General features: G+C 31.9%; 1 protein-coding gene and 1 long non-coding RNA gene across 2 annotated transcripts; one reads left to right on the forward strand and one right to left on the reverse strand.

The window, feature by feature from the left end:
- Positions 1-16,966: 16,966 nt before the first annotated feature.
- On the reverse strand, positions 16,967-20,533 carry LOC121118721 (4-galactosyl-N-acetylglucosaminide 3-alpha-L-fucosyltransferase FUT6). The gene is made up of 5 exons (XM_040713312.2): positions 20,418-20,533; positions 20,120-20,353; positions 19,274-19,676; positions 18,952-19,217; positions 16,967-17,958 (listed from the first exon to the last, which is right to left on the reverse strand). The coding sequence occupies exons 3-5, from the start codon at positions 19,340-19,342 to the stop codon at positions 17,022-17,024; spliced, it is 1,272 nt and encodes a 423-aa protein (XP_040569246.1). The 5' UTR covers positions 19,343-19,676; positions 20,120-20,353; positions 20,418-20,533; the 3' UTR covers positions 16,967-17,021.
- Positions 20,534-22,148: 1,615 nt separating this feature from the next.
- On the forward strand, positions 22,149-23,477 carry LOC121118995 (uncharacterized). Its single transcript, XR_005864641.2, has 2 exons — positions 22,149-22,382; positions 22,869-23,477. It is a non-coding gene; the product is annotated as an uncharacterized lncRNA (long non-coding RNA).
- The last annotated feature ends 358 nt before the right edge of the window (positions 23,478-23,835 follow it).

A 23,835-nucleotide genomic window follows, 5' to 3' on the forward strand; every position in this document is an offset into this window, starting at 1 on the left:
AGGAGAACAATTCACTTTTTTGTACTACCTAGAATCATTTTGTTATTTAAATGGCAGATACCTTAAATTGATTAATGTACCAAGCTAACTATTTCTTCAACAGGTCATTCCTGTTGTAATTCATAAAACCGTTTTATGAGTTTGATTTTCCTTTCCGTAGAATTTTTCATTAGGGTGTTAAAAATAATTGTGATATATATAAAATAGTATTCCTTGCTGTTTTTGGAAGATCCTGAAAGGAAAGTTTTATAGTTAGGAGATGTTCTACAATGATATTAAAGGACCTAAAATAAGACGATGAAGAATTCACTTATAGTTATTTTTTTCAATAACTAGAATCTTCTGCTTTTTTTTTTTTTTAGGCAATTATCTTCAATTGATGCATGTATCATGTATCCAACTAGAACTATATTTCAGCTTTTGATATGATATCATCAGCCAGGAGTTCTTTGACCTTGGAAAAGTCGAGATTGGAGAATTTCCCCAGTGGCAATGCCCTCATTTTCTTTTCTGCCTCAAGAATTTGCCTTACACTAATGAAATAATTGCCACCACTTAACTGTCTGTACCAACCAAATCTTTTTTCAATAGGGTCAGACTGAAACATTGCTGGGGGAACATATTCAAATTCTCCAGTCTCGAGAAGATACTCTGCCAGATCTGCAATTGCCAAAGATGTATGTTCGGTGCAAGAAATGTCTCATCAGTCAAACCTCTTCATCCACTTTTTTTCCATTCATCTAGAAATATTGCAAACTCCCTGAGGAACCCCACATTCATCATGTTTTTCTTTGAAATGGGTTTTCTGAGTTCCTCCCTCCTCATCTATTCAACTTGGGGTGTTTTTATATTCAGAACGTTCCAGTGGTTTCTCATGTACTCAGCAGTTTCCATGAACTCTGGTTTCTCATCTGAGTAGAACTTGAGTGGCACAATGGTGGACTCATGGAAAATGGCATCTGCAAGTTTGACACTAGTCTTCTCGGTGGATGTGGGATTGAGTACCTTGAGAGAAAGCTTGTGAGCTTCTTTCACTTTAAAGGTGGATTTTAACTTATGAATTTCTCTGATATGGGCAAAGTTGGGGCGCAGAGGTGGTGATCCAGGAAGGTAAATATTTGAATATACCAAGTTCTCACTGCTCTGAAAACAATTATAAATGTTCTTAAAATTTTGGACCGCATCGATGAGAAGATGAACTGACTTTGCACTATCTTGATGGTGAGGAATTGAGGTCTGAAGATTACCGCCACACAGATTATGGATGTATAATTTTTTATTTACTGTGTGATTGTCAACAGATAATGCCACAACAGTGAAACCTATTTCCCAAAGAGTCCTCCTGATGGGATTATTCTGATTAAACAAGAACTCCGCTGTTAAGTTTACCACTGTGATGAGGGCAACAACGTCGGTGTATTTACCCGAGACTGACATGATCATGACTTTGAGGACAGTTTTAGAAGTTTGATTATTTGTAGTTCCCACAAATTTTCATCTAACAAACTCTACTCTTTGGGCCGAATAAATCTCGCTAATCATCTGTGGTACATTTTTTTCTCTGCTCTTCAAGCCTTTAATTCGTGATTTTAAGTACTTTGGCGTGGATGAAGGTTTCTACCGTAATCACACTGGATACGGTCCTAAGATATCTGGGAGACGGAAGTGACAGGGCATTGGTTGTATATATTTGCTCGTAGAGGCCAGAACTGACATTGTGACATATCAAAGCAACGGAAAGGAGTCCAGAAGAATATCTTCTACCTTTAGGCTGTTTGTAGAGATGAGACATTTACTCCATTATGAAAGCGAGCTTGAAAGATTGAATTTGGTCCATTCCTGCCGAGTTAGAAAAATTAAGGAGCTGTTCACAAATGTTGTCAAATGTATCTTTCTCTATCTGACCGTCCGTGGAACCCAGAAAAGCGGCAATGTTAATGGCTTCAGTGACAGAGTTAATTTTATTTTCTGCATTTATGCAATATGATACTAAAATCTTATTTAGCTCGATGTTATTAAGAATGTGTCACCCTCCTTGTGTAGAAAAAGAGTGAGTGCGATTTTAATACGCACTTCCAGTTGTTTTTAGTATTCCTTGACCGACTGATGGGCAAGACAGGAGGATTTGACACAACACGCGACCACTTTTAGTATATGACATCTCCATTGATAGAACTTGCAATTTAATGTATCATACTAACTGATGGGAAAGAAAAAAGGATTTTGACAAAACACACAACCACTCATGTCTTTTTTTAATGGGCCCGGGACAGATACTGATGACTCGAACTGGACTCGAAAAATATGCATTCGACTTCAGTTCGATTATAAACAAAATTATTCAACAAACATACAAAAAATAAATATTTAGGGAAAAAGTTACTTGTTAGTTTCAGAGAAACCTGCTCAACTTATTTCCTACCGTTACGGACTTTTTGAACGACTATTCAAATGTATGGGGCACTAAAAATGGGGTTATTTTTAGAGTGTTACTTTCAAGTAAATTTCTTATAGAAACCTGCAAATTTGTATAATCTTTCTCTGTACTCCCCCTATTTTTTTTTTTTTTTTTAATTTGTCAGAACGATGTCGTCTGGTAAAGATATTTCTTTGATTTGTAACCGTAATTTAGTCTACAAAAATGAGTTCAAATAGGTCATATTATCTTTATAAATAATTATGCATTGGTTTCGGTAAAATCGGCAGTATTGAGTAGATTCCGATAACCGATACCCGTACTTGAAAAAATGTCAATTCTTGCCGATTCAGATTCATCAATACATCCCTGTCTATATATCTTAATGTAATACGGATAAATTAAAATATTTTTTAAAAACACTCAATTTAATAATAATTTAAGAATTTTATATGGAATAATTTTTTAGAACTTAATAATGTATATTTTTTTAGAACTTTGTATTAATTCTTTTTAAAATTTGCGTTAAAAAAATGTTTAAATTAAACCAGGACATATCTATTATATTTTTATATATCTTTGGCCAAACATTTTAAGACCCTTTTTTCCACTTTTTCTTTCAATTTTCTTCATAACTTATAATTTTAAAGTAAAAGTTTCCTTCTTTATTTTTTTTCCTTTTTTTATAATCGTCACTTATTGTAATCTAATATCAATGGTATAAATTAATAAAGAAAATGTAACAAATAGTATAATAATTATTATAAACAACAAAAACATTAAAGTTAGTTGAAATAAATAGAAACTACATTAAGAATAAAAATAAATGTTTTATATATTCATTTATATACAGTCCCTTAGAATTATCCTTTTCTCAGGCACTGTTTATATGTATGTATTGTATACAGGGTGGACAAGGTAACTCCTGAATAACTTTAAATGCTAATTATGAGAATTGTATAGGTTATGGGATAAAAGTTTCAATACTTGCGACAAGCTGAATGCGATAGCTATCGAATTTAATAACAAGGTTTTTCGAGAATCTCGTCGTTCCAGCATGGAAAAAGTCAGGAGATTGTCCATGATCAAAGCTCGCCGCTCGAGACACTCTGCTCAGGAAGAGCTAATTTCCTTCTTCAAATATCCAAAATCAACATTTTATGACGTGATTAAGGGCTTAGATGAGGAGGGGAAGACTGCGAGAGCAGCTCATTCAACAAGATCTGATATAATCCGGACTAAAAGGGTCATAGCTGGCTTGAAAGGATCCATTGACACTCAACCAGACACACCGATTGCTAAGCTGGCCAAGAGCGGTAACATGAGCAAAGGGACCATCAAAAATGCCATCAGGATTGACCTGGGTTACTTGTCGAGGGTTAGAGCCACAAAGCATATGCTAACAGAGCAGAATCAGGCAGACAGAATCAGCAAAGGTAAAATTCTAATTTACAAAATGAAGTACAAAGGTAGTTACGTGTAGTTTGTTTTTTTTCCAGACGAGAAAATCTTCACCATTGACGCCAACCATAACCGTAGAAACGATAGATGGATCTGTTTGTTCCCTGATGAAACCCAACCACTCATGAAAAAAAGAATGCTGCTTTGGTTATGGTCCTGGCGGTCATCAGCACGGAAGGACAAGTAATGCCCCCCTTCTTCCAGAAGGTGACCGAGGAGTTCTACACGGACGTTCTCAAGGACGTGGTCATCCTATGGATGAATAAGGTCACTGATGGGAAGCCATATACATTCCAGCAAAACATAAAAACTATTAAAACATAAAGCTAAGATTGTCCATTTTTTAAATACCAAGAAAATTAATTTATTTTAGCATAATCATTTTCGATTGTTATTTAAATGTTTTACTGTGTACACAGTCGGTATGCTCCAGCTTTTCAAAATTAGTTTTTACCAATCACTATGACCATTTTTTGGGTAATACCAGTTTTCTGAAAAGGGCAAATTTTAACATAAAGATTCCTATTTTTGGCATTTGTAAAGTCCTTACTACGTCAAAAATGGCATAGAAGACCACATTTCGTAGATATATTTTTTGTGAAGCCCTACAGCAGAAAATAACAAAGTACAGTTTTAAAAAAAAAACTTTACCCCAAAAATGGGACAGTAGTGCACAACTTACTGTCATTAATGTTAAAGTTGTTGAAAATATGATCTTACACGACTGCAGTACTTTTTGTATTTGCAACCTGACCACTAAAAATTTTGTTTATTTTCCAAAGAGGATTTTAGCTGTTCGATAGTCAGAATTGTTCTCTTAGTAAAGAAGAAAAAGAAACCAGTCAGCATCTCTTCTACAAATGCTCAAGGATCCTTGGAGTCTGTACCATCTTAGAAAACAAAATTAAAGAAGAATACGATGTAGATGTGAGCATACTAGACTGGATGATCACCACCTCGAGTTAACATATAACTCATTTTAAAATAAACTTTTTAATTACACGGGTCTTAAACATAATTCGTGCTGTCAGTTGTAAAGGCGGATGCCTTCCTATATACTTCGAAACTTTTATTGAACGAAGTATTACTTCGAGATAAAGGAGATTAGGAGATTTGACAACAAAGTGTCCAGGAAAATGCTATGCAAATGCATGAATTATTAGCAATACCTTAAGGCACTGATTACTAGATGAATGTATGAGTGAAAATTCTAAAAGTAAAAAAAACCTCAGAAGCTCATCTTTTTCTATAAATAATAACAAAGGAGAAATACTATGTAAACTTTTTAATAGTCCTTCATAAATACATTCAATAATGAAGTAAATAAATAGTTTTGTTTGAATTTTTAAACAGTGAGTGAGCTAAAAGTCTGTGCAAGATGTTAAAGAGCATAAAATTTAATAAACATATTGAAAGTAGTAATTTATCTAATGTTTTATATAATAATATTAAAAATTCAATTGAATAAAAAAATATTTATTATAAAATAACTATCAAACATAAACAACAAGAAATTTCAACTATATATTTCAGTTTTTAAAAATTGTATTATAAAAGTATAAAAATACTCAACCGTATCATAAAATATATTGATATGAGGCTTATAACGTGTAAAGGATGGATCAAAAGTAGAGGAAACGACCAAAGGAGTTACCATATGAACGTTGTGTTTTCAAAGGTTTTAGAGTCATAGCCAAAAGATGAAAGTAAAATTTATACTGAATGGGTTAAGGAAATTGACTCATTGACAGGCCTATTTCATTTGTGGCGAGGGAAACCATATTGTTGGCCCACTGGGAAATCCCTATAACTTTATAAGGCTATATATGGATAGAATACCATATACCTCCGTAAGCTTATGCTGATAACTCTTCCTCGAAAACCCCAACGTGTTTGATCATTTATAAAGATATTGTAGATATATATTGACGTTGTAGTATGTATATTACGAAACTCGTTTACTAATTATCCTGAAATGTATCCAGCACTATAGATCCCTCCTTGATTAATTTTAAGGTTAGAAAGGCCCATCCAAATTATTGAGGGATCAGATTGGTGTCTTTCCTCTTTCTCTCAGTAAAGTCCTTCCTCACTAAAGAGATATCCTCCACCACTATAAGGAAATACACTTGCTGTCTTGGAGTAAAATTTGAAATCTTGAATCCCATATGATAGGTATGTTATACAAGAGAGAGTGCTCTAATCATTTTTCTCCCCACGTATTAAGTTGCTCGAACAGCTGATCGATAAAAAGTTTCCTAACACATAAACACCATAAATAGTTACATCTTTTAAATCATAAATTGGATAGGTATTGCAAAAAAAAATCACCGTAATAATGTTCTAAAGTGTTTAAACTATATTGGCAATGCAAAACTTCAAGAAAAAGTTGCAATATTTAATAACTTTCATTGACCTCCGAATTGGTTTCGACGTTTTGGACCAAAAATGACCCTTCTAATTAATAGAGAATTTAAAAAAACAACAACAAAGGAAGCTGGAACATTTTTATATTCCTTAGTAAAAATATAAAAAACTGAACTACACAATCAGTTTTTATGAGATGAAGTAGTTTGTAGTCGCAAATAAATTTAAAATGTTTTTATTTTAACCTCAGTAGCATACCTTTACTTACAATTCTGACAAACAAACATTATAACTGAATATAACCCAATCCTTACACATAACTGATATGAGTTAATGAAAAAACAATAATAAGAAAAACGAAAATAAAAATCACAGCTTTTTCATTTTTTTTTTCTTCCATACAATTTCCCAAAAGTCCGAATTAACGACCATTGTCGGAAAAATTAGTTAAAAAGTCAAAGATGTGGAGGTCAGAGATATAGCCAAAAAAAGAGTTTCCAGCATAAAATAAAGGATGTTTTTCATGCAATAAAGTAGGACATTTTGCATCAGAATGTAGAAATAAGAAAAATATAACGCATGTAAAAAAATAATATTTCCAAAAATAAAAGGACTAAGATTGTTAAAATACAAAGAATTGAAATGAAGCAAACAAAATTCAGGAATCCAACTCCAATGATTAAAATAAAAATTTCCCCAACGCAAATCAATGTGAGTGAAGAATTTGAAGTAAATGCAATACCCAATACTAAAGGAACGGAGACGTTAGTTCCATTAAGTATTGTTAAAGCAGCCAAGCTGAGAATAGATAGAAGTCAAATGGACAAGATTATAGCAGAAGGAGATTAAAGCCTTGAATATCAAGGCCCTGTGAGTATGATGGTTAATGTTCAAGGTCACAAAGTAAACAGTAAAGGAGTGTGTCTCCTAATATCGACGAATTTCTCCTTTCATACCATTTATTGAAGGACTTATTTCGGATACCAGAAGATTTTCCCAATTGTATTAAACATATTCATAATCGTGTTTTTTTCAATAGAATCAATAAATACATGCGATTTTGAAAACCATATTATAGATTTCAAAAATTAATATCCACTTGTATTTAATACTGAAGATGATTTAAAACCAATGAAAAATAATATAGAAATTAAACCTATTAAAACACTGGCAACACGTCCAATTCCATATGCATATATGGCGACATTAGCTGAGCTACGAAAACACGAGATGATATTTTAGGATATGGAGAGACATGGGAAGATGTCAAGAACCTCTTGGATAAAGTTATGTGAAGATGTGAAGAAAATGGGATAAGATTGAATCCGAATAAGAGAAGAAGTTAAATTTGCGGGTCTCATAATAGGAAAAAACGGTGTTAAAGCGGATCCGTGTAAAATTAAAGCAATAATTAAACTCCCCGAACCCAAGAATATTTCACAGCTTCTATTTTTTTTTTTTTTTTTTTTTGGTTTGGCAAACCACTTAACTCAGTTTTTAAAGGATGTAATGGGGATTATTAAGTTCCAAAAATGTATCCCAATGGTTACCTGATCAATCAAAGGTGTTTGCAGAAGTAAAAAATATGTTGTGTACATCACCAATCCTGACTCACTATGATCGAGAAAAGCAAGTAACAATAATGAATGATGCATCAAGACTACATGGATTAGGATATGCAAGGAGAAAAAGGATGTCAACAGTTGGTATTCTGCGGATCAAGATTTATAAGTGAGCCTGAATCAAAATACGTAACTCATGAATTGGAACTACTTGCAATACTTTGGGGCATTAAAAAATGTAAAATCTATCTTTTAGAAAGAGAATTTAAAATCAAGACGAATCACAAACCGTTGATTGGTATTATTAATGCAACTGATATGGGAGCAATAATTAACTTACTTATACAGAGATTTATGGAAAAACTAGCCATATACACCTATAACATAGAATGGACGAAGTGGAAAGCTCATTTTATCGCTGATGCATTGAGCAGAGCTCTAATTGAGAAACCTGTGAAAGAAGAAATTGAGGGAGCCAAAATATGCAAAGCCGTTTGTTATAAACATTAACGTCTTATATTAGATGAAATTTTTGATGCAGCAGAATAGGACAAAGATTATATAATGGTATGTCAGTCATTACTAGAAGGAAAAGACGTCAGGAAGTTATCATCAAACCATCCATCGAATCTATACAAGAAAATGTGGAGCCGTTTATCGGTTGAGAAAGAAGCTAGAGGAAGATTAATATTAAAGGACAATTGTAGAATGATAGTACCAAGGAAAATCCGCCCCAAAGTCCTCGAAGGACTTCATGAAGCCTATTTGGGGATGTCAATAGTGAAAGAAAGAGCAAGAATACTATACAATTGGCCGAATTTTCAGAATGACAATAGGCAAAAATTCAGACTTGTGAAAAATGTCAACAATTTCGAAATGGTCAGCCTGCTGTGGCAGTTATTGAGGAATTTGTAAAGAGACCATATGAAGCGATGTGGGCAGATATTTTCGAATATGGAGGAAAATATACCCAAGTTTATGTGGATCGATACAGCGGATGGCCCTCTTGTGATCCAATTTCACAAAGCTCGAAATACAAAAAAAGTGGTCGATGCGTTAACAGGTCACATGATGATATTTGGAATTCCAAACCGTTTGAGAACCTATGGGGGACCACAATACAAATCTATAGCATTAAAAGAATTATCTAATCATTTTCAAATTAATCATGAAAAATCAAGTTCACACTATCCTTAAAACAACAGACATGCTAAAAAAAATGATGGACAAATTGAAATTTCGACATAGATATATTTAATTCGGCAATACTAGAGTAGAGTAATACACCAAAGTGGGGTGGTCTATTACCTGGAGAGTGGGTATTTGGAAGAAAACTCCGAACTCACTCTGATTCCTACACATGAATCACAATGTCGAAGAATAAATTACTCTATAATTAAGATCGTGGAGAGAAAAACGTCGCAGATTGGAGATAGGAATTCTATAGTACTCGGGATTTACCAATGCTTGAAGTTGGAAAACAGGTCCGAGATCGAAATCTTATTAAGGGAGAATGGGATTCTACTGGGATTATAGATTCTATTCGAGAAAATTCGTTATTTATTTTCAAGGTTGAATGTGGGCGTATGTATTTGAGAAATCGGAGGTTACTCAAACCCAAATACTGATCAAATCTAAAGGAGAGTTATTATAGGTTTGATAAATGTAAATCGAGCGACACATCTCTACATATATAAATTGAATCAATACATATGTAAATAATAGCAATGTTTACAGGTGAAGGACTTGGCCACAGGGCAATTTATACTCTACAGCCGCTATGCTTCTAAGCACCAATGAACCCTTATGGCATGCCATAATTCACCCCGGCCCACGGGTTGTGAAGATGAATTTCTGGGCTCGAGGGAATTTAAATTTATCCGCCTCTGCTACCCTGAGCATCAAGGAACCCTTCCAATATCCCCATGCACCACGGTCCTATAATATAATAATAATTAAATACTTTTTTTTTTATCCAAAGTATTCCAATTTAAGACTATGAGCTCACTCCCGTGTTTAAAAATTGTTTTTTTTATAACATTTATTAATGTTTTTATGTAGGAATACCAAAGAAATTAAAAGTTTTCTTTTCTTTTTATTAAAACGTTAAGTATGAAGAGATCAAACAGATTTGGCCTTGTGGAGGGAGTATTTTAGCATATTGGAAGGGTTCCTTGGTGCTTAGAAACACGGAGACAGTTGAGTTTAACCTGCCTTGGGGCCCAGCACTTTAGCTGTAAAACCTGTAAAATTTGCGGATATTATTAAGGTTCCTTGTTGCTCAGGGAAGCGGTGGCCGATAAATTAAGCTTTACTCGGGGCTCACTCAGCCCTTTCTTCCTTAAGTTTGTAGAGGGATGCATGATTACTGATTTCCATCCACCTGATCGTCTTTATCGTCTGAGTTTTGTTATTTTTGGCCACATGTACATTATTATTTTTTTTTTCTTAAGCTCATTTTTCTTTCATTTTTTGATGAAATAACAATCAAGTATTAAGTGTAACCACATAAATGACGAAGAATAACGCCGATAATTTGTTGTTGAGTCATAATTGTAATTATCAAATTGATAAACTCAGAGTAGATTTGAGGATAGAAAACGAAATAATTCCTGCTTATGTCTTTGCTAGACACTCAGTGAGAGATGTGCTTATTTTCTTCATCTCATAACTGTTTGCAGCTAATTTAAAGAAACGTCATTACAGCTAAGCTTCTCTCCTCGAAAAAATTATTCGAATTGTCAGGGCTAACATATTAATTTTCCTGGCTTTTTTTAAGCATAAAAAAATACTTTTAATTAAGAACCCTAAATATCTATATTATCACAGCAAAGTCTGCCCGCCAAAAGACAAAAGTTTATTTTTTTTTATCGAGGCCTAATAGCTCTGAGCAATACCAGGCATTCCCGCTCGTACTCAACATATTTATCTGAAGTTAAGTAAAAATTACTATGACACTCCATGTAAGGAATGTTGTTGAAGGGAGCAACTTAGCAGTCATGAAGTTTGATTAGATTAGCTACAATCAGCTATGACAGGATGGAAATAAACACAAATCTTACTCCTTATCTAGTAATTACATTGACAAGAATTACTCCTTTGTATAGAGTTACTTATTTATACTCTGATCCTATCCAGGACTTACACATATTACAAATTACTCTCCCTCATTAATGAGCACACGTACTTTATACTTAGATGTTCTCTTCCCAAGAATTAAATATTAATGATAACAGTATATGAAAATAAAAACCACTGTTCTTGATGGAACTACAAAAAGTCTCGTGCTCGTCTAAGGTCAAAAACGGAATAATTCCTGCTTGTCTATGTCCTTACAAGATATGGAGAGAAATTTGTTTTCTCACAACTGCTTGTATCTATTCTAATAAAATGGTTTGACATCTAAGCTCCTCTGCTTGAAAATATTCTTAGTTGGTATTTGATATCATTGATAATTTGTTCAATGAGAAAAACGACCCACTTGCTAACATTATTTGCAGTGCAATAGATGATGAAAGGTCGTCATCCTTGCTTCATCAGTTTCTTGAAAAGCTATAAATAAGATAAAGGCACATTCCCTCAATTCTAGACTGTTTCAACAGGTGTTATTGATAATGATGAAGAGTTTTAAAGTTTATTCCAACACACATAAGTTACATGGTTATCAAAGGGAAACTTCCTGAAGCTTTTCTATTACTTTTTCGACTCTAAAAGTGAGCTTTGTGAAGATATAAAACACATTAAACATGATGATTAAAATGTTGGCTTATTGTCGGATATATTCAAAAAATTAAAAGAAATTAATTTACAGTTGCAAAGAAATTATACAAATCATTTCTAAGTTAGATCTGCTATATCCACCTTCATATCTAAGAGTAAGTTATTCAAATAAAATTTAGCCCACCATGAACTTTAAAGGAATCGGCAAAATTTACAATTGTTCCCTGTTTTTGGAAGGTTTAAAGATTTTCCGGACCGATATCAAAAATTGGGTTTTTAGATATTGAAGATCTACAAAAGGTGTCCTTGTCAAAAAAATTGTGAACCCAGTGATCGAACCTAAACAAGGGTAAAAAAAAGTTACAAGTCATGATTAGTAACTTTTATACTATGAAAAAAATGAATCCAGGAACCTTTCACCAAAATTCAATTTTCTTGACACTTGGGTTAAAAATCAATAATTTCAAAACAAAATAAAAAAGTCACAAATGACTCTCTTTGAAAAATTACTTTGGAATTTAAGTTTTTTTCATATTTTGTTGTCGATTTGATGTTTTTGTGTTGGTCAAATCGTACGATTTTAATTATCCTCTCCGAACGTTTTTTACCTTTTTGAAATTAGAAAAGAAGATCATTTTGATTTAGTAAAAGAAGTTTTATTCTAACTTTAGAATTCAGATATGTTTTTTGGACTATTCTGTGACTCTGTTTTGGAACGGTTTCGGTGAACTGATCCGTAAGAGTTCTACATTTTTGAACTCAAAGGACTACATTGAACAACTTTGTACTTCATAATCTTATTGCTAAAAGTGATATAAAAGATTATAATTTTTCCAAAATTTAGCTTGATAGAAACAAAATTATTAATGTTATATATTAGCTCTAAATCTTCAACTCTAGTCAAATATTTTTTTTAAATGATTTAGAAAAATTGTTGCTTTAAATCTGGACCTTATTTAGTATATTATAATCCATACAGGATAAATTATTTTTTGGCACTAAATTTAGATCCCTAGCATATATAAATATGCTTTAGCTACATAACAAGTGATTAGTAACTTCACAAGTAACTTTCCATAACATAAGCGCCTATTCAAAAATTGGGTGATTGTAACTTCAAGAAAAAATAATGAAAAATCAGAAAAGCAATGACTAGTAGCTTTTTACTTCAATGAGCCTGAACCCAAATTCCCAATTTTATGAATTTTCAATTTTGGAACGGCCAAAAATGAATGAAGCTAACTTCCGATTTGGATAAAAATTTAATACAAGATGTATATTTTGGAATCTATTTTTTTTTTTTTCTGGTTTACCATTTTAGTCCCAGAGATATAGCCGAAAAATAGTGAGTGATTAGTAACTTTAAAAAAACTGCATTTAAACTGTGTTTTCCCTAGATTTCCCGGACCGATTTTCACTCCGAAAACGTGAGAAGGTCCGGCAAGTGGTTGTGGTTCTTTTTTATTATATAAAATCTATTTTGACCGTTGTAAATTATCCGGCTCAATCCCTCGGGGGTGAAAGCATTAAAAAAGTTTTTTTTGATTTGGAGCCGAGAACATGTCGATAATGGAGGTATAAGAAAACGGCAAAAAGTGATATTTTGAAGAAATTGTTGAAATAAAAAGTTGATTTCATTCAAATTCATTTGGCTATGTTTCCTTAGAAAAGTGTGTAGATTAATTCCATTTCATTTTTAGGTTTAGGATTCAAACACAGAAAATGATCGTAACTTTTCTCAAAAGTGACTAGTCTCTAAGCTGCAGTAAATTGGATAAAGAAAAGAACATATCAGATTATCAACTTCAAGTGTATTGTGTAATATTATCAGACTGGGTTGGCAACCCATTGTTAGAAGAGAGGAAACAAGAGAGGTTGAGCAAGAATTAATTTGTAAAGTTTTCCGCATATCATACTTTCTTTTTCCATCATGAAATTGGAGACAACGCCAATGGATAGTTGAAATTAAATTATTGCAACCTTTTAATAATAGAAAATAACTTCGCAAAGCGAAGAATATATTATTGGATTAGGAGGAGAGGAATCTCGACTTTTTTGAGATATTCGGGCAATTGACATTTTGAGGATCATGAAAGTAAATGGAAGTTCACATTATGTAGAGGAGGTTATCCTAGGACTGAGGGATGAAGCTTTAGGAAATAACATCTAATTAAGTAAAGCAATACAATTTTTTCTTTTATCTACCGTGAACCAGTAAAATTACAGGATTAATGTAATTGGTATCATAAAGAGGAATTTCTATGTATTCAAATCCAATAATGACATGTAACAGATAATAAATATAAACATACATAAATAGAAATATACAATACAGATTCTAATGATTCCCTAATCCTACGTGGAAACTCATTTGATCAATTATGATCGATTGAGTCGATATCCCTCTACTCCTACTTCGATATTAGGTTCTTCGTTTCAAAGTTACTTCATTATTATGAAAAGGTTGCAATAATTGATCTTAGGATATCCACTGTCCCTTTCTTCAATTTCGAGAAAGAAAGAGAAAGTATGACGTGTGGGCAAACTTATACAATGTATCCAAAAACTACATTGAGCAAAGCTCAAAGTTCAAGACATCCTACCAGGATTTTTGACCCATATCTAGTATTATAAAATAAGGTAAAAATATATTTTATTTGGTTTTTTTTTGTTCGGTAGAACGGGTCTTCAGTATAATTGCCATACTTTTTGTTTTCAATCAAATGAACAAGCTTAGAATTACCAAACGTGGGGATATAAGTCATCTTTTCAGTAAGTTGAAACCTGATATGGAGGAATCAAAATACAATAAAAGGTATTACAATAGTTGTTTTCCTTGTTTTTTTCCTGAAATAGAAGAATAAACTACCATTAAATCACTTTGAGTCGGATTCTTTGTAATCTTTGAGTAAAATACAAGTAAAGGCCAGCGTTTTCCATATATTCGTAACGTCATTAAAATGGGCATGCTTACTTCTGTCAAATTATAAAAATCGTGAGCGATACACCTTTCTCATCCACCGATTTGGTCCGCTCTATCCTTTAAGCCCTTTCATATTATGGTTAGACTCTTTAGAATTTTAAAACAACATTCACTATTAATATACTTTGTTTAACCTATTAAGGATTAAGTGACCGGCTTATACTCTCTCTCTCTCTCTCTTTTACGTTTGTTTCATTTTCTTTTCTGTTGTTGTTCCATATTTTGTGGTTGTACATTCTCTTTATATTACATCGTATTTTCTTTTATTTGCTTCAAACTTTGAATGTAGAAAATTTTAATCGCAAAACCAATCTAACTCTCACTCTTCAGGAATCAAAGAACTTTGAAAAAGAAAAAACACTGCTAAGAGTGGCAACATTAACAAAAACGCATTTTAAGATCATATCTTTTGTAGATTATCTACGTATAAAAACTTTAAATTCTAAAAGTTTACTCATGATTAAAATATTTATTAGTTGGTAATCTTATCAAGCTTTTTCTATTTTTTTTATTTTTTTTCTTCAATGATATTATTATTATTCTTAAATTATTGAAGAAATTACACATGAGTATAAATAACAATCTGTGCGTCTGCCCATGAAAGAAGAAGAGTTACACGGATGATTTATTGGGGAATTATAAGTCTAAGTCTTTGGTAGCCTCAGAATATAATTAAGGATAAATATCAGGGAAATTATAGCCTAAACTTCCTTTTGTAGCTACTTGTAGCTAATCTAATCAAACTTAATGACTGCTAAGCTGCTCTCATTCCAAAAATTCTTCAAATTTTCAGGCTTACCATTTCCTTTCCTATCGGTCTTAAGGACTGTCAGTACTAGAACTGATTAAAAAATAAAAAAATTAAGTGGATCGACGTCATCAAGAACCAAACTTTGTCAGTTTTAGGACTGATATACGGTACTGAACTGGACCGGACCGAGACTGAACAGGACGAGACTGCAGTCTTCAGTCCTAAATAAGGACTGACACAACACTAATATTTATGATTCGAGATGTGAAAAAGAGTCATTACAAGTGAGGGTAAAAAACACATCTCAAAGAATGTCTAAAAATGTTTTGATAGTTTTAAATAGGAGAGGGAATGAGTCATTTTTGGACTTATAATATAATTGATGATCGACATCAGAGTAATTTCTGCCTACGTCCTTACTAGTTACAGAGATTTCATTTTTATCATAGATGCTCGCAGCTAAGCCAATAAAACGTCATAACCTCTTAGCTGCCCTACTCGGAAACAATGTTCAAATCGTCAGTGTTTCACGGCGTTACCTCATAAACCCAAAAATATAACTGTATTTTTTTCTGGGCTGTCGATGTTTCTATTTCTTTTTTCCCTTATTAATGATCTGAACGTTGATTGGTTGAAATATAATTAGCTTTTGTTAAGCTGTGGAAAAAAATCAAGGAAATCCAAAAGATATCAGGGTTTTTCGGATTAAATTCTAAATTTAATAAGACAATCCAAATAATTAAAAAATAATTGAACTCTTCATAATTAATAACCGAAAATGAATCATATCAAAAATAGTCAGTATACGTTTAGCTTTTTTTAACCCACTCACTACTTATACTAACAAAACGGAAAGGAAAAAATTGGAAAAAAAACATATGAGAGTTAGCCTTCTGTATTTTTCTTATTGCCAACTGTTAATTATGTAAATATTATCCTAGAAAAAAAACATTATTTTTCTAATGGATATTATACACAATATACATTGAATTGAAGTCCTTGATTTATATAAATTAGTAAAAATATAAGTCCTATGTAATACTCTTTTTTGAGTGCATAATACGTAGAGTCAGATACCCTAAATCAAACAAGAGTTAATTCATAAATTTACTTAGACATCTGAAAGGAAAATATTAAAAAGATAAAAAACATAGTTGATCATGTGAAAAAGAAGTTGACCAAATCATTCAAATTGTAGTAGTAATAAATAGGTATGTAATGAAGGTGGAGGACTCTTAAAATATTTATATGTTAAATCCTCCTCACTGTCTTTTACATTTGATTATATGTTTTTTTGTGGAACTATTCAGTTTGTGTATAGGCAAAGGATGATTCCATACAAGATCTGGAGGGGTTGATGCATAAATAACCATTGTTTTGGGCAACTAAATTTCTCCAAGTGTACCTTGTTTTTATCAGCGTAAGCACTCTATTTGTTTTATCTCTATGGATTAAATTGTTGATCATAATGTGTGAATGATTATCGATTTGTTTTGTCGACTGTTTTTCATTGATCTCTAAAGGGAATTTGTGGAGGGCACACCTAAAAAATATATATCAAAAGTATATATATTAAGAAGAGTACAAATACCTGAATAAATTTTGTACCATAAAACGAGTATGTATATACAGCAAATTATTGTAAGTTTTGAGATCCAATGAAGATCTCTATGTTGAAATATTAAACCAAATTAGACAAACAATAGTAACAAAATCTCAATAAATTTTAATTATAAACTTACTAAATTAATAATTTATTATCTACTCATTAAACCCAGGTATAAGCTCTTCTGGAGAACTACATACTGGACTTTCTTTTGTTCCCTTCCAATATTCATTCATTTGAGAAGTTGTATAGGCACGTTTATGCTGGAGATTATTTAACCTATCACATAATATGCAAAGAGTCTTTTGAGCCTCTTGATCAAAGCTCGTAATCTTGTAACGCCCTTCAAGTTTCCATTTGAAATATTCAAGATAGGCGGTATCATTTTTGTCAAGGTACATGAGATACTCGGCCACAGCCTTTGGAGACTTGAAGTCTCTTACGTCGATAAAGGAGTGTGGGGGTGCAACGGCAGTGTAATTAGATTTGCCATAAACGACAGGCACCACAGGAAGACGAAGGGCATGAAAAAACTTTTCTGTCACATAGTCTCGGCATAAAGAGTTTTCAAATGCAAAATAAAATTTATAGTACGGAGCATGATGCTTCTTACAATCAATTCGCATAGGGTTAGGAGAATCTGGACAAAAATTAGGACCTGATAATCCATATTTGTCGACCGTCATATATTTCTGAAGTTTTCGGACATAGTCGTCCCTTTTTCCCGCTGACCCTACGTGTGTAGCAATCCAGAAAGCCAGCTTATGCTTTATTTTCATTATTTTTATAAGATCAGGTATTGGCTGTTTTTTCTTGACACTATAAGTGTTACCGTACATTGATGGAATGTCGGCATATGGATGATATCCCATAGTCCAATTGAATACTTCATTATATAATCTAAAATCAAATCTGCAATCATAATTTGCACTCTCCATTGTATAATGAATGAAAGGACCCTTTATTTCCCGACGGCTTCGTCGCAAACTGTTTGCAATGTCTGAACTACAACAGTCCCTGGCATGTATTAAAGTTGCTGAATATTTGTGAAATGGAATTGGCTTTGAATTGTCCTGCGTGAGGAAACAGTTACTGAAAAAATAAATGAAAGAAATTGTCCAGGACAATTACATATATTACAGTTTAGCTCACACCATACTCAACTCAAAGTGAGGAAAGTTCGCATAAATAAAGATTTTCTCTTAGGAAAACTAATATTTGTGAAATATCTTTTTTAAATTTATTTATTCTGATGTATCTCCATTTTTATAGATACAGTTAAGCTGTCTCTCAACTATAAGAAACAACATTTAGAGAATTCTCCATAAAATAACATACTATCTATTAAAATTGTTAATGATTAATGAATAGAGCATTAGTAAGCTACTAGATCGCGCAGATGGTCAAACTTGTATAAGCATACAAACAACCAATAAGCAACCTTAAACACAAAGTGGTTCCACTATTTCAGGGATGTAAATAAATTAATAATGAGCAGGGATAGGATTATTGTAGAGACAAAAAACACAGTTTACAGATTAGAAGAGGAAAAACAGTTGGTGCACTTTCTTTTTCTTTTTTTCATAAATAGTCGACGTGGTATTAACATAGATTTTTGAAGGAAGATTTCCCACGTTTCTTTTGTGTATTAAAAAAAATGCATAATATAATAAATATATATGATTATCATATATTCCCTGCATTAGTGGTATTTTAAATGCAGAAGGTTCTCCTCTTTATAGCAATAATTCATTTTGTCCTCCAAATATCTAATAAAGGCATTTAATAGTAAGAAGGGTCTTAATTAAGTCAAACCATATGTCTTGCTTCTGCCTTCTCCTCACGCTCTTACACAAATCCCATCTCTACTAATAAGTAAGCAAAGCTTATGCTACATTACAATTAATTTGTATTAAAAATATATCTATTTCTGGCGGTGAAGTGAGTACTATTATAGTAAACTTTCACCTTTCTAAACTTTCCGCATATCAGGCATCTGAGGCTCTTAAAAATATGCAAAGTAACAAAATAGCAAACTTTGCGGCAACTTTGGAATTGGTTAATTATTTTTATGAAATGTATTACTTGTATTCACATTTAGCGAAGGGTTGTCGTCCATAACCAAATATAAGTTCCCAACTTCCACCATAAATTGAAGTGTAGTAAAATATATATTTAACATTTTCTTCTCTTATAAGAGGTTCTTCCTCAGTAATAATCCTTTCAAAATTGGAAATATTATGGCTAAGATCCATGATTTGGTGAGAAAACTCCCTATTGATGTCTGATGATTTTAATATTATGTTATATGTAAATCCCATTACAAGAATCAGTAAAAACAATTTCCCAGCCTTACAATGAATTGAAGTTATATTTGTATTAATCAAAAATATTGTATTGAACTTACTTGATAATAATTTACTTTCATGTCGTGCTCCTCCAAACAAGTAAGGACTATAATTAATTTCCCAATCATCAATTGAGCTCAGTTGTTCGTTCATGTCAACAACTGTTTGTTTTTTTGTTTTTTTTACTCTTATACGTCATGTCTATTTTTCAAATAGTAATTTTGAAATATAATTACATATATTGGCTACAACTGCATTAGTTAGGGAGGGGTGTTATATATAGATAAAGGCATTTGTGGTCTGTCAACACAAAAGAAAGCTATAATGATTTTTCTCAAAATTGATTTTGGATTACTTATGTATTCTTCTACGAAACATTGACAATTTATATATAGAAATTTGTCCTCTTCACCCTTTGGATGCACTGCAAATTGCCTCTAAATTAGCCAAAACTGAGTGTCACTATAAAAGAATGGAAAATTAAAAAGTTTTATTTGAAAGGTCATATCGAGGCCAATTTAAGTATGTAAAATAAAATAAAGGCTCAAAAATATCTTTAAAACTCTTATGTATCTTCACTTGCCCGAAATATTAAAATATAAAGCGCATAATTGCCTCAAAATCTCTATGAAGTATTGGGCTGTTTGTATATATGAAGTACAAAAATTCATTGTGATTTTCTCCTTATCTTAATTTTAGTTCAAGATTGATTTTAGATTGACGCCCCACATTTATATGAGGGGTAGCTAAGATTTTGAAATGTGTACCAGGGGAGCAAAATTACTTTTTACTGACATGTTGGATAGTTTATTTATATGTAATAACAGATTCAACTTTAGTCTTAACATTTTTATGCAAGAGCATCATCTTCTTAGTACTCTAGGAAAATTGAAAAAGAAATTTACTTGTAAGTTCATCTAACTAATGTTTTTTCTCAATCTTATAGAGTCATTGATTGATGGAAAGTACTTTAGTGCTCCACAAGATATTTTTTCAATTTAAATCCAGAGGTAAAGAGAAAATCGAGCACACCATTGAATAAGTTAGGAGCCTTTATAGTTGTGCTGGAATTTATAAAAAAGCATCTGGCATAAAGATATTATATTTCGTTCGAGCTGTTTTGCTTTTATTCCTTCGACCTTGACAGATTATAATTATTGTTGTTAAATATAATTAAGATTTATAATTAGTTTTAATACTTACATACTGTTAAGAGCTTCAATGCTCTGTAATATCAGTTGATAAATAAGAAAATGTTTATTTCTAATGTTTTAGAATTGTTTAGAATAATGCCAACAAATAATTTGATTGAACTCCCATTGACCTATAAATTAGAAAAAGATACTAATTTAATAAATATCATACTGCGCATTCCTCTTTATCCTATAAATAATCTATTAACGCTATACAGGTATCTACCTACACCTGCTTTGATCAATCATCAAAGTGTTGATTTTTATTTTCATGTGTGGATTTCAATGCTGTTGATCAGCAACAAGGCATGTACATCAAATATTCCTTAGTCCAATTACAGGAATGCCAAGTATCATCAGATTTATATTTTTGTGATAATAGAAATGTAATGATCAGGAATAATGTGCCCTCCAGCATATCGGCATTTTTCAACCTGGATGTAAAAGTTTCACTTTGTAAACCATTAAAAAATTACACTGGACATCCATTGTATTAACAAAAGACATATAAGTTAATATCAAATCCCTCAACAACCATCTTACTTCAAGGTTAGACCGGAAAAACAAAAAATAACTTTTTCTCCACAACAAGAAACCATGACATAGATGTACCAACTAATGCTTGAGTAATCCATGATAGGATTTCCAAAAAAGTAAAAAAATTAAAGAATTGAAAAGAAATTTTAAGTTTATTAACATGTTATTTTATTTATAGGTGAATTACTCTACATTGAGTGATGAATGAGATCATAAATTATTCCAATAGAAGAAAATTCACAGCAATCATATCTAAATATATTTAAAACTGCCTTCGATGTTTAATAAGAGATCCTTACTAATTAGTGATCATCGGAGGAAGACATTTTTTGAGGGAATATCCATGAAATAGTAATATTAAACAGCATCAGGACTTGATTCAATTATATTCTTTGAATGAAGCTTCAAATTATTATCATGAATACGGTTTTTTTTATGCTGTTGAAATTGGAATTTTCTTATGGCTTGGATCCCCAAACCACTAAAAGCCAATAACAAGAATCTTTAGTTTTTCTTCTTTATTATCGGCGAAAAAGAATACAATTAAAAAATGGATAATTCAATTACATAATGAAATATAATATTAAAAAATGAAATATAAAATTTTTATATTTATTTTTTCTTGTTACATGTATAAAAATATTTTTAAAACATGTTAGAATTATTCATAAGAAAAGTAAGTAATAATGGAATATTAGGTACAATGAATAAATACACATACAAAAATTAAACTTCCTATAATATGCCTATTATATTTTATACTAATGGAAATATTTTTTTTAAATCTTATCGGTCAATAAATAAGACTACAAGCTTTAAAATTAACATAAGTTTTTGTTTATATATTGCACATAATTTTTAATCAAACTTGGGTAATATCCTTAGAGAAAGAATGCATACACGCGACAAGTGATTTTTACTGGGGGTTTGATAAAGCCAGGGAGTAGTAATTAAAATTTTCAAAAGCTTCAAACGAAGTAGCAAAACGAGGAACCGCGTGAGCAATAGCTGAAAAATGTCTTAGTGCACATATATATATATATTTTTTTTTTTCCGTTTGAGCTATTGTTTTGTTATTATTTGCAACAGATATAATAAGGAGTTATTACTTATTATGTTTGGACAGGGAGTACTATAGATATGGAGAACGTACTGTTTTTTGTTGACTACCTTAGTAGATTCACGTTGTTTTTCTTTTTTATTTAGTCATTCAAAGTATCCTGAAGTTTTTACTAGAGATCATTTGTGTATAAATGTTATGATTTTATTTATTATGTCAAGTTCTTTCTGCATCCGACAATAGGTGAACTACAAGCTCCAGGGGTGGATCAACAACGTGCGGGGTCCCCATAGTGTAGGTGAAGAAAGATGCTGGATGTTATGAGCAATTCCTCTGCGGAGGTTTAGGGGACACTGGAACTATTAAGCACTTTTTGTAGTAAGTGCAGCGCAAGGCTCTAGGGTTTCAGCCCCTTCAGTCATTATGATAAATCTGGCCCTGTCATGGTGTCCTTTATTTACTATCATCGAATGTTGGCAATTATAACTATTTTTGATGATTGAGTCACACTTCACTAGTTATTACATAGTGGTGGAATCTTATAATTTTTTTAAAACTCCGAGTCCACAACTCTAAATGTATTATTTATCATGTATAATAATATCAATTCTTAATTTTTAGATCTTACGAAATTCATTGCCGCTGTCCTGGTTTCATGAATTTGGCTGAAGAGATCCATTATTAAGTTCTATTGCTCAGAAATTTAAAAATTAATTGATTTTTTTTGGTTAAACTATCTACTTTTATAATCATTTGGCTCGTAGTGGTATAACAGAAAAGACCAAGCAAATTTAAATTAATATATAAGCAGTCTTTCATATAATAAGGTCAAATTTAGATAATCATTTTTTTTTTTTTTTGCAGATGTGCCGCACATAGCCTGAATTTGGTAGCAACAAATGACTGCAAAAAGGCTCTAAAGCCAATAAGTGGAGAATAAGCAATATTATCCTACCTTTGCTAAGCTGACAAAGAGATTACTACAACCAATACCCCAAATTCTCCAACACCGTCAGCGAGAAAAAAAATTATTATTGAAAGATATCTAACTCTGAAGATCTCAGAGCAATGGATGATTCAGAATCTGTAGCCAACCAAACAGTGCAGACGGAAATGGCTTCTTGTAGCTAAAATATAAAAAGACCAAGGAGAACTGTCACTGTTGAGCAAGAAGTTAACCAATACTTGTCTGATGAATCAAGCGACATTTATTCTATACTGTCGGGAGAAAAATTAAGAAAGTCTTCCTTAAGATGAATACCATCCTCCCGTCAAGTGCCTCAAGTGAGAGGCTCTTTTCTAAAGCTAATTTAGTGCTTCGGCCAAACAGACGTAAAATGTCTGATAAATACTTCTAGATTCAGCTTCTCTTAAATGCTAATGACTGTTTTTAACTATAGAGGTTTATTATATAAACTAATTCTAACCGTGTTAGTTTAGATATAAAAATGAAATATACCCAAAATAAGAAAATCCGATTTCAATAGAATAAAAAGATTTAAATTCATATAAAAGACTTAATTAAATGCATTAGAAAAACATAACTCATAAACCCGTTAGATAAGAGTATTTGAAAAAACGACCGTTTAATGGAGGTAAAACCAGATTTTGTATTTTATTCAAATTATACAAAAAGCTGGAAATGCTCAGTTTTTGCCGTGACATGCTTTAAACGGTAGACCAATAGACATGGTCTAACTGAAATAATTATAAACATGGCTTGATCAAGGAAGAATTTAATACTATGAATATATAAAAGATCCAAATTTACTGGATTTGTTGCTAAGTAGTGGTGGGAACATTCATCTTTATCGTCCCCACAAAACTTTCT

The sequence above is a fragment of the Lepeophtheirus salmonis genome, chromosome 5 (assembly GCF_016086655.4).
Source record: "Lepeophtheirus salmonis chromosome 5, UVic_Lsal_1.4, whole genome shotgun sequence".
NCBI classification, from domain to species: Eukaryota; Metazoa; Arthropoda; class Copepoda; order Siphonostomatoida; family Caligidae; genus Lepeophtheirus; species Lepeophtheirus salmonis.